The 12,530-nt window shown below is 40.6% G+C and overlaps 1 protein-coding gene across 4 annotated transcripts in view; it reads left to right on the top strand.

Moving 5' to 3' along the window:
- Positions 1-1,053: 1,053 nt before the first annotated feature.
- Positions 1,054-12,530, top strand: part of baiap2l1a (BAR/IMD domain containing adaptor protein 2 like 1a) — a 28,764-nt gene continuing 17,287 nt past the window's right edge. For all 4 annotated transcript variants that reach the window (XM_083932413.1, XM_083932412.1, XM_083932414.1 and 1 more), the window contains exons 1-3: positions 1,054-1,264; positions 2,598-2,673; positions 2,875-2,961. In XM_083932413.1, the coding sequence (XP_083788539.1) occupies positions 1,214-1,264; positions 2,598-2,673; positions 2,875-2,961 (214 nt within the window). In that variant the 5' untranslated portion in view covers positions 1,054-1,213. The remainder of the gene's footprint in view (positions 1,265-2,597; positions 2,674-2,874; positions 2,962-12,530) is intronic.

Below are 12,530 nucleotides of genomic sequence, written 5' to 3'. Positions count from 1 at the left end.
TGTACACAATATGCATATGATGATATTTTACATTGAGAAGTATGCCGCTTTATCTCAATCATGACACCTGGTGCCTTCACGTCTCAGCAAAAGCAGGCTGGTGATAATTCTCTAATGGCTTTTCAATTTGTTGGGGTATACTGCCCTCATCAGGTCATGAACTGCCATGTTTTACCATAAATTTTCTAATGTTTCTAATTGTGACAGTTTATTTCATATGATAGGTGTAAATACCTCATCATAAAAACAGCATTTCCCATTTCTTCGGGCTATAGGATTAAAAAATGAACAGGAAGTGTAGAGGCCACGGCTTTGAATGACTTCAGCACGTCTGCGCCCACAGGACATCACTAGTTTCTCACACTGCTCTAGTTTGATCTTGGTCCGTTCTTCTTCAGTCTCTTCCACAGTTTAGTAACTGTAATGGGTTTCTTAGACATTACTTTGTTGCCAAGGATTTTCCAGAGATTCTCTATGGGGTATATGTTTCACAAAATAAAGGTTTTTGTTCAAGTACCATGGTTATTAAAAAAAAAAAATACTAGTACAGCAGTGGTTTAGCCACAGCTGATATTCTATCAAATTCTGAACATTAAAAAATAACAATATTAATTCATTTTTCATAATAATAATATTTCAGAATAAATCAAGTATTTGTAATTTGTCTAATTTGAATCTCCAGTGTATATTTGTTGCGTAGCCTTATATTTTAAACTGTATTTCTAATTTTACTTAAAAGGATCTTAAGCAACTTCCACCAAAACTACATCAATGTTAGGAGCCCCACGTCTGCATTAGAGCGCCCTCTATAGGCGCATTTTATCTCAACACCAAATACACTGTGTCGTGGAAAAATAAAAGGCATGTGGAGGCCTGTTGTAAAAAAAATATTAGAGTTACACCATCTAATAACTTTATTTCACAACACGAGAACTTCGATTTATGACACTCCGTGACGTCACGGCGCCCTCCCTCGCGCTCCTCCGCCCTCCCCATCAGCCCTAAACGCACGGGGAAGTCTCTCTGTGCCCCAGTCAGTCAGTGCGTCCGCCGCCGGCCGCTCAGAGTCTCTCTGCCCGCATGCACGGAGCGAGGGGTGCAGACAAGTAGCAGGACCGGTTGTGGAATTTATTATCTGGAGTGAGTGAACACCTGGATTAAGAAACACATTTTTTCAAATTTAACTTCTGGGCTTGATAAACAACCTGCCATCATGTCTCGAGCTCCAGATGATGTGAGCAAGCTTACTGAGACTACATACAAGGTAAGTCTCACAGCAAGTGAAAGGCATAATAATTGATCATTTATAGATGTCAAATTGGGTTTGTGATGAATGCTAAGAGGGATTATTTCATTTTAACCCTGACCATAAATCATAAATAACACTAGGCTGCTACTGTATGCAATTGTTTTATTTTATTAGGATAGTATCTTTCCATTTACCAACCTTTGGATGAAGAACCCATTGTGTCTCTTTAACACTGTAAAACAAAATAATCTGACAGCTACTGAAACTTTTTCTTACTCAACAATGCATACACACACAGTGCATTCAAAGTCCTCCTGTCTGTCTGGCATAAGTTGAGTGAGACAGAGGTTTCTCCCACCAATCAGCCTGTTCTCGCTTGTCAATGGACAAAGTGATTTGATCAATAGTCACTTGACCATGGGATTAATCTTGATTACATTTGCACTGCTCCCTCTCATGTTTGATAAGCAGGTGAGGGAGTGTGTGTGGCTGTATTTCTGTCTCTGAGGACCAAATGTTACCAAAATCCAAAGAGAAAAAAGAGGTTAAGAGTAGAGGATAAAATGCTATTTAATGCTTGGGGCTGGCTATAGTATACAATAGTAATAGTAGAATTAAAATATAATTAGATATAATAGATATAATATACTCCCTGGATTAGAATTACTAAGTGTACGTGTTTTGTTAATCTCTCTGTGTAAGAGAGCGATAGAGAGTCATACCTGTAGTTTACAGTGTGCCACAGTTTCAGCTGTGGGAGAGAGAGCGAGAGAGAGAGTTAGAGAGAGTAAGAGAAAAGAAAACAAGGAACCTGTTTCCCTCTTTTCTCTCCTCCTCTGCTGTAAAGTCATACCTGCCCCTTCATTGTTCTGCTGAGGGCGTGCCAGAGGAATAGAGACAGGGAGGTGAACAGCACTTGATTGTTGAGGCATTTCAATAGAGAGAGAGAGAGAGAGAGAGAGAGAGAGAGAGAGAGAGAGAGAAGGGGGGCTGGGGTGTGAGGGGAGAGTGATGAGGTTCATGCCACAAATAGCTGCAACTCTGTGTAGGACTTTGCTCTTTTGAGGGAGTTGTAAAGGCATACGTGGGGGTCAAGTTAAAGATTGAAAGTTTTATTGTTCTCACATGGTGATATTTATAGAGCAACAGCACAAACACATGCACTTGTTTTCATGTATTTGTCTTCTCCACCCACTCCCACAAAAATAGCCCCATGAGTTTTATTATTCTCGGCAGGTCCCAGTAGAATGAGAAAATGACTTATCATTAGATTGCTGGAAAGGTTGAGGAAAAGGTTGTGATTGTTGTCTTTTCTCCACAACCCTCTGACCGCCGCTCTCTGTCCCAGAATGTGATGGAACAGTTCAACCCAGGCCTGAGGAACCTGGTCAACCTTGGGAAGAACTACGAGAAGTCAGTCACAGGTAAACACAGCTTTGGACCCTTAGGACGGCACCTGCTGATCTATAAGTTTCAGTGATAACTTTGAATTTGACATCATTGTACCTCACTGTCAATAGTTTCTCCACTAATTAAATAGTTTGGTTCAATTAAAGTTTCACCAGAGCACAAAATGATCCGGCGAGTTTTCAAGCCAGTAACTCGATGTCTGTCTCCTTCTACAGCGATGACTCTTGCTGGGAAGGCCTATTTTGATGCCGTCTCAAAGGTCGGAGAGAATGCTATTGTGTCTCCAGTCTCCAGAGAGCTCGGTGAGTAAATCCACCCACAGTGAGTGAAATCTCAAAGGGGATCTGCATGATATCCATGTTCGAATATCTCTGTTGCTGAAGCTAGAGAAAAAGATAGTGATTCATCACCTTCGTTTCTGTTAAAATGTACTTGAAGGAATGGTTTGACATTTTGAGAAACACACCTATTCATTTTCTTGCTGAGAGTTAGATGTGAAGCTTGACACCGGTCTCATGTCTGTACAGTAAATATGAAGCTAGAGCTAGCAGCTAGTTAGCAAAGCTAGACTGGAAACCACTAGCCTGGATTTCTTCAAAAGTAACTAAATCTACCTACCATACCCTCTTAATCTGGCTTTTTAACACGTGAATTCGCATTTATTTATTCAAAAACCAAAGTGTAAAAACACAAATCTTGGCTTTATCATAGGTGTTATATTAGTAGAGCCGTTATTTTTACAAATAACACCAGGTGGTGTAAGAACAATCAGGTGTGGACAAATGTAGAACAAAACAGGAGATTTTCCACATCAGATGTTTTCTCTTTTTTTTAATTTAACCTTTATTTATACAGGTAATCTCACTGAGACACGGTATCTCATTCTCAAGAGAGACAGCAAAACAACACACAGTTAGATAGAACAGGACATTCACACAAAGAGAAAACAGAGATCTGCAGAAGGCAGGACGTGACACGGATTACACCGCGGATTAGACTGAGCCAGTTTGTAATTGGTCATTAACAACCAAGTCTCTTGCCTTCCCTTGAACTTGGCTGAAGATTTTCGACAGAAGTTCCCGAATCTCATTATCTGTCCAGTGAGACATCTTTGTTGCCGTCTAAATGACTCTTCTTTTTCACCCTCGGAGGTTTGTTTTTTTCCGTTTCGGGTGAGCGTGTGATAGGAATGCCACGAACACGCCCACTCGCTCGCCAAGAATTCTCTGCACAGTGATTGGCTGTATTCACATATGGGCTCACTTGGACAACACATGGACTTTGTACTATGGGAGCTGGCAGGGTAAAGTCAGTTTGATATCTGACCCAACTGTTTCAAACATTTGCATTCTCGCATACAGCTCAAGATCATATCCATTAAACAAACACGATATAACTTGTTAATTAGCGGGGTTCAGAGATGCTGGTGGGCAGGATTTTGTTGCTTGTGGACTGAACCATTCCAGTCTTTAGGCTAAGCTACATAGCCTGTATTATACATACAGACACAACAGTAGTTTCAATACTATTATTTAACTCGAAAAATCATATTGGAGTATTTTCCCAAAATGTCAAAACTGATTCTTTACAGTCATCATGAAATGACGAAAGTGTCTCTTTCACTGACATCACCACCCTTTGGCATCCAGTCGAACACTGATGCTGGACAACGTCAAAATCCGGTTCCAGTGAAAACGTATCATGATGACATATTTTCCCAAATGTGAGTCATTTATGCAAACATCTGGAAACAGCATAGCAAGAAAACCAGAACCCTTGTTGCAAAGTGGCAGCACATTAATTACTGTGTGCTCTCTACCTCTTACTCTGATTGAAGTGCCTCTGCCATCAAGCTTGTACAGGTTGTTTTTCATCCATACTGTGACTCCAATTATTCTATTAGTGCTAACAATTGGAGCTGACCTACTTTGTCCGGGGGTCCTAATTTCATGGTCTTTTCATTCATTAAGTTCTTTCCTTGTTTGTTGTTTCTGCTGCGTCACTCCTTAATGCATATGTAGCCTCATGTAAGCTCAGGTTGACGTGACAGTGATAGTGGATAAATAATGCTCTGTCATTTAGCCCTTGGTCTTTTAACAGAAAGAGTGACTATTAAGTATCGCGCAAGTTCTCTTCTTTTAGATGGCATTTGAATTTCTTCAAGTCATAAACTCAATTTGATGAATGAAAATGTCAGACTGAGGTGATTTCCACAGGGCTGCGCTGAGTGAAAGAGCTTCGTCTGATGAAAATGTAAATAAAGGAATAAGGAAGTTGACAACATACCATGGCAGCTGTTTGAAAATGAAACCATGGCGATCATGTTTCATAATGCTTAATGGACAGCCTTGCCAACATACTCCAGACGCCCAGATATCACATTTCCGACTTTCCAAACTTTCGTATATAGATACACAGGTTAGCCTTCTTATTAGCAATTATGATACCAATCATATAGGCCAGATGCATAAAATTAGTTATACAATCTCCATACTTAAGGAATGTTTGCTGGGCCGTACCTGTCAGGTAACAATGCAAGTACAGAAACGCTTCATTAAATAATGTGTTCATGTTACACGGTTGGCAGGTGACATTTTCAGTGCATAACGAAAACAGCGGGGTGTAACAACTAAAGAAATGCCACACTAGGTGCTCCGCCATTTTAAAACATGTGGAAAGTTTGCAGCTTTGACATTGAAGGCGGCATTGCACATGTACACCCACAGCATATTTCAGTAAAAAAATGAAACTTAAAAGACCAGACAAAAAGGATGATTTGGTTAAAAAAAGAGTGCTTTTATAGTAGTAAAAAGTGACTATTTGGTCCCAGTCATGAGAATCCCTCCCATCATTAAAGTGACCTCTATTAAAAAAGCACATGAAGTCTTGAACCCCCAGCTCAGCAGTCATTCCTTGACTGTCTGGTATTGACGACAGCGAGACAGTGTGACTTCTTTCACACGTTGCAGCGAGCAGAGTAGCAAACATGCTGAATAAATAGAAAGACAGAGGAGACTGTCTTCCCACCACTGATCCTCCTCATCCTGCTCCTGTTCCTCCATGTGCCTCATCAAAATCCCGCCGCCGGTCTTTACTGTCTGTCTGCAGATGCCGGGGGAGGCTCAAACTGTATGGAAATAGATAAACATTTACTACACTTACATTTGTTTTTTTTATTGGTGCTTTATGTAATAAAACAAAAGACATAGGACAGTTAAACAATGATAGACATGTAAGAACGTACAGATTTTAAGAGAGGACAGCTTTCTCCCTTCTTCCTCGTAAATACTTCTAAAGGATTATGGCTGCTTGTTATTGCTGCATAGGAATCTTTAATAGTTCACTCCATCTCTAACAGTAGGATGCCTTATTTAGGCATACAAGTCAAATCATTTTCTTTAATCTTGGCTGTCGAGAATGACAGACCAATTACAATAATGTGTTGTGACTAGATCTCTGATGCAGACACCTGTAAGGATTTTTTCTCTGAAGTGAGTGAATGTTGTTTTTTTCCCTCCCTCGGTGAATAGTGTGGTGTAAAAAGCACTTGCGTCACTGTAGTTGGCAGGTATTTGCAGAAAGTTACCTAAGGCTTTTACTTCATACTGTGCTGCTCCTTTTCCAGGACTACATTTGTCCACATTTTCAAATTGATGCTATAATTGAGGTTAAAGTACAGCCTACTTAAGGAAAGACTTTTATTAAAATGACATAACTGCCTGAAGACAGGCAGATGAGTGAAAACATTTAGCCTGTGCTTTTTGATCTCTTTTTTCTTGACTTTAAAAAATACTCACTAGGAAAAAATGTCACTTTATCAACTTTCTCACAGAATTTCTGATGAAAGCCAGCTTCTTGATAACCCTTAGATCAGATATACCCTCTGCTGTTTCATAAAATTATCTTGTCCCGACTCTGTCATCTGTAGGTAACCATTCTAGCCTTTCACTTAGCCTACCCCAAATATTTGAGAATTTCAAAAGTTCAAAAATGTACTTTAAATTATTACTATGTAACTTTTGAAAGAAGAAACAACAAAGTCTTTCTCTTTCAAATTAAAAGTTGAAAGGACAGACCTAATAGCTTACACTCCATCGGCAGCTAATGGTGGCTAATGTATGTGGGGAGTGCAGCTGTGTTCCCCGGGTCCTATGTTCTCCGCTTTGTATGTAATTTTTCCCCAAAAGGGTCCGATATTCCTCACTTTTCACAGAAAGGGTCCTATGTTCCCCGGTCTGTTATTTTTTCAACATATAGTGCCGAATTCCCCGGTAAATACGGTTATGTAGACCCAAACACTACCCCCTGAACCTGACTCTAACTGTAACCTCTAACCCTGACAAAATACTGAATTAAATCCATGAAGGCATAGGCTTATACGACAGGGGAACATAGGGATGACCCCTGTTGGTGTTTTAAGGTTTTCTGTGTAACCAGTAGCTAATGGTGGCTAATGTTAGCTAACATAAGAAAGTTATTGCGGTGTAGGTTAACTGACTTTTTTGCTGTCTCATTTAGCATATAGTCTACATTTCACCTTTTCACGAAAGTAAAAAGAAGTAGGCCTAAACAGAACATAGCCTATCTGTGTTTGTTTTGACAATCCAGTTGGAAACTACATATGATTATAGCTTGCCATCAGTGCATAGGTTTCTTTTTGTTGTCATTCATCTATGAAAGCCTACAGTGACATGGTCATATATCACACTGTAGGCTCTATTTAAAAGTCATAGTTTTCAGTGGGTGTACAATTAGAAACTTCCTGTGTAGGGAATGACTGAACTCTACCGGGAGTTGACATTCCACTCAGAAAAGCAGTAGGTATTGAGGGACTCAAAATGTTACAGGAGAAAGAATAGCACCATCTCCACCCCTTCCACCTTTTCTTTGTTTGTCAAGCCTCAGCCCAAATAGTTTTTTTGAAATATTGAAGTACACTTTTGGCATGAGAAAAATGGTAATGTCAGCCAGAGCGATTTTCTTTCTCCCCAGAAAACGAGGATTTAGAACTCAAGACAGCAGTTTCCTGCCGATAGCTTCTGCAACAGGTTTCAGCTTTTGAGAGGAGCTGTTTCATCTGAAGGAAGGTTGACGTTATAAGAGTTTGTGACATATCAAACCTCTGGCTTAACTATTTCACAGGCGTGTTCTGCTCTCTAGACACGACACGGGGTATTATCTGTAACATCAGTACATGATGGGCAGTTTATCTTTCATTGCAGACACAACATTACCACAGCTATAAATTATTCCCAAAAGTCAGTGAGGGTTCACCTCCCTTCATTTTTCTCCCTGTGTTATATTTTGTGTCCGAGAACATCCGGACCACACTCATTTTTCCTGGCTCAAAAAACCTTGCCTGATGCAGAGGAGCTCACCGTGAATAACAATGCATCTCTATCATGAATAATGCTAATTAAGACTATGGCCCCTTCCGCACTTCATACCCCCAACTTCCATCGCCCTTGCTCGGACCACACCCATCTTTGAACTCAACCTTCATTTTCATCTAAACACACAGTGAGATGTGACTATATCTTCTATGTTTGGAACGCTATCACAGTGACAAAATCTATCTCCTTTTCATGTATTTTACTATGGTAACTCTTGTAAAACAAAGAAACTTGCATTACAACACACACAGCAGAAGGTTGACTTTATTCTCTCCTCCGTATGCCAATACGCCACAATATCTTTACATAGAAAATATTTTTTTGCTGTTATATTAATGCTCAGAATATTGAGTACAGCCCCTTTAACACAAAGTTAAAACAGCTGGACAGCTCCAGCCGGGGACAGGCCGCCAAAAAACGGGGACTGTCTCTGGAAAATAGGGTCGTCTGGTCAACGTATAAGTTGTAGCAGCGCTACCACTCATGACAGAGGAGGGCAATTGCTGTAGACAATTAGCTGGACCATAGGGCATAAATGTATTTGGGCCACTAAAATACCACACAGTCACGGTTTGTTTTCCCAAACCTGCCATAGACTGTTGAAAACAAATACAATTGAGTAGGATGGAGGTTGTTTTCAAAGAGTCCACTCATTGTTCAGTCAGTTATGACTCCTCTCTTCACACTCCACAGCTCTCTAATGATCCCAGTCCTCAAACAATCTCCTTCTGCATCCACCGTTAAACTAAAGGCTCCTCAGCACACTGGGAGTTTCCTCCAAGAGACCTCTAAAAAGACCAGAGACCCACTTACCGCTCAATAAACCATAACGTTGGAGTATCTAAAAGCCCGTCACACTTCAGTCCTTTCACAAAAATATCCCATGATTCTTTTTGACCCCTCCTGCGCTTGCTCAGCATCTGAAACTTAACAGCTATTACAGATTTCAACCAGTATTTAAAGAAAATCACTGTTTATAAAACATTTTCTCTCCATGTAAGGAACATATGATGCACACGTGCAGTTCCAAAGGTGATTTGAGGTTTCCTGTTGATGCTCGTGTCTGCAGTTACGATTATGTGATCTCGTAATAAATGATGCTATGAGCAGTGTGTGCTGGCAGGTCGTCGCTCTATGTTAAGGAAGCTGTCATGACTATTGATCTGCAGCAATCACAGTAGGCATGCTGAACAGCAGTAGATGCTCAAATCCCACCTTATCACCATTAGTGTGATAAGCTGACTATACTCAAAGTTGCATCTTTCATTTGGCGTAATGACTGCATGGGTGCTATCCCAAGTGCTCTTATCACATACTGTCTTCGTATGTGTGTGAAATAACTGAGTGTATATTATAGAGCTGAAATGATTCCTTGATTAATCGATAAGTTGATCGATAGAAAAATAGACAGCAAGTAGTTTGATTATTCATTAATCACTAATACTAGTGATAAAATGACAAATTATTTAAGATGCGATGGGTATTTTTATCACCACTGTTCTATATTTTATACACGTTAGGTGATGATTTAATGAATTGAAAAAAAATAAATAGCAGATCATTTGATAGTAATGGGATACATCCCTAAATGTCAACTTAGTAATGTTACCCTGGAAATCCAGACACATTGCTAGCAAATTTCAACTTGCTCTGCCGCTGCCTCTGGGCACAGACCGTTAAAGCTCATTAACTATGTCAGAAAATCCTGAATCACTAATCTGTTGTGGGAGGGCGTAACCGTGATGCACCATCAAAGTCAGCAAGATACGTGACCTTGTTCATTTCCCTGATGTCGTAGTCGGTCGTAGTGCTATCCACTTGCGTGCAGTGGTATTTTGAAATGCAAGCGTTGGTGCCGCCCCTTGAGTTGGGAAGTTCTATTGCTCGTTGCCAGACCCTACGTCTGGATAGATGTGGGTCTGGATTCCCAGGCTAAAGTAATGTAGCTTTGCCGTTAGTTTGTTTGAGTTTATGCAGCTGTTGTTCACAAAACAATCTCACCTCAAGGTCCATAAATTAGCAACCTGTGCTTTCCATGATATAACACAATCTTCTTCACCAAATAGGGTTGCCCTGTTTTATGGATACTTGTTAATTTTATGTCCATGTTGGATTCAAAGTTGAGTTTCAGTTCATTATTGCACTTTACGAAACAGTGTCCCCTCAAGAGCCATTTATAAGCTGATCTATAGGTGTTAATCACATCATGATCGATTCAGTGTTTGTTGGTTTTAATTCAGTAAAATTCTAAGATTTGTTTGCTTTGGTTCAACAAGATAAAAATCATATAAATTGGACCGATTAAGTTTTTTATGATGATAATGATATTCCCATCAGATGACAGGATATTCTGTAACCCCGTCATCGATGACAGAAGAGCTACTAAGCATGTGTCATAATGAACCCTCCAGACTCCAGACGGAGTTTAACCACACTAACCTCCCCATGTGTTTCCACCACAGTGGATTAAGCATTGATCACAGTGACATCATTATGATAACTGGAAGGTCATCTATAGCAACCTACAAACAGTTTCTCTCCCCACCTGCACTCGAATGACAGTACTTAAGATTCCGTTCGATCCTTAGTCACATAGGAGTTGGCTGCATTTCATCACAATCACACTGCGACCATGTGTGGGCAAGCCCAGTGATGAAGCGTTTCCACAAGACGATTAACAATGACCACTGCCAAGTTCACCGCTAACTCATAAGTTGCTTATACCTGGATAGAGGAATAAACGCAATAGAGGAAGGATTTACAGATAGATAAAGTGGTGGAATAAAGGCAAGCCTAAGGGAAAGGTGGCAGTACGTCAGCTGCTAGTGTTTGCCCTACCAACGTCATCTCATATTGTACAGCTTCCTTATCTAACACCCAAGAGCCAGGGGTTGGCACAGGGCACTCCCAGCTAATAAATGGCTTCACCTGTTGAGAATGTCGAAGGCGTTGCTCTGCGTCCATCAGTCTTGTTAAACAAACATTTGATACAGGAAATAAAAAAACCTTAGAAATTACGTTAACTGCACCCGTTTTTAAATTAGTCAGTACAATACCAAAAAGAGAAGTCTTTTTAACAGTTATTTCTTGCACTTTTTCAGCCTTCACTGTGACCTAAGGTCGACAGCACAGTTGGGGTATAAATGTTTAAACATCATTGTGCTTATTTTCATGGTTTCATGCTTTAATGTTAAAAAAAAACTCATCTCAACTCAGAATATACTGTACATGTATTCACTCTCTGCCTGAAATGCTCCGTTTTAGCGCCTGTCTCTTTAAGACCCCCTCCTTAGAAAGCCCACTTTGCTCTGATTGGTCAGCGTTTAAGGGTCTACGGCATCTCCGCTCTTGGCGTCTCTGAACCGTCATAGCAGGGGTGACTGTGACTGACAGAGGTGACTGTAAGGGCCTTACATCACAGCCTTACAGAAGTCCTGACGGCTCATTTAAAGTACCAGTTTTCTGAATACAGGCTGTGTGCATTTCTCTGTGGATTGAGCATTTTGATACTTTTAGTATTTATATAGCACCTCAAGCTGCTTTACAATAAAAAAAAGACATGGAAATTTCACTTTTAATAATAATGGAGCTCAGCTCAAGTTCATGGTATCTAGTTGTGAGATACAGTATCTGAATCACTTTACACGATTTGAGCATGGAGGAGTGGAGGAGAGGAAAAGTGTTCATAGTAATGAGTCTTAAGTCATGTTAGTGAATCATGAATAGTGTAGTTTTCGACAAGGATCTTTTTATCAGCCCTGTACAAACCTGCGTAGAAATCCATGTGAACATGGCCAGCCTTGTCAATGTGAGATTACGTTATCTTGGTACTTAAAATCCTCTAAAGAGAAGAGATAGAGATAGGAGATAAGATAACTGAGAAAAGGCCACGCTGCTGATGAACTTGAATAGCGGTCCATTTCAGCCCCAGTAGTAGCCAGGTACTTCTTTTAGTTTTTTTATTCACACTTCGGCTAGGGAAGAGTCCATTTTTGTACTTTTTTTAGACTTTAGCTCTTGCACCTTATATCCATGGAGACAAAGCCTACAATCATCAGTTCTCTGACTACTTTACAACATTGTACACGGCCTCACTCTCATTCATGATTCACCGTATACCAATGTGTCGTAACTTCTTGTATTCGCCCTCCTTCTAGGAGGCTTTCACACCCTGTTAACCCCAAAGGTGAAACTTGCAGGTGTACAACGGCCCCTTTGAACCCCCTCCTGGCCTTTCTCGGCCTCCCCCTTACACCATTCGCAGTCCGTTGTTGGGGCTGTACAAACAGCCCCTGAGCCCAGCGCCACCCCTCCCTGTCGAAGCACAAAGGCAGCATTTACCAGTACGTTCTGGTGACCTTCAGAGGGCAATGTTGTTGTAGCTGGACGCTGCCTGCTGGATCAGAAGTACAGCTCTGTATCAGCGGCACATAACATTTGTTTGCCCTGAGTGGAGGCGTGCAGGGAGGAATGTCAGG

Source organism: Echiichthys vipera, assembly GCF_963691815.1.
Source record: "Echiichthys vipera genome assembly, chromosome: 18".
Lineage (NCBI taxonomy): Eukaryota > Metazoa > Chordata > Actinopteri > Perciformes > Trachinidae > Echiichthys > Echiichthys vipera.
This window is presented reverse-complemented; position numbering and strand designations above follow the sequence as displayed.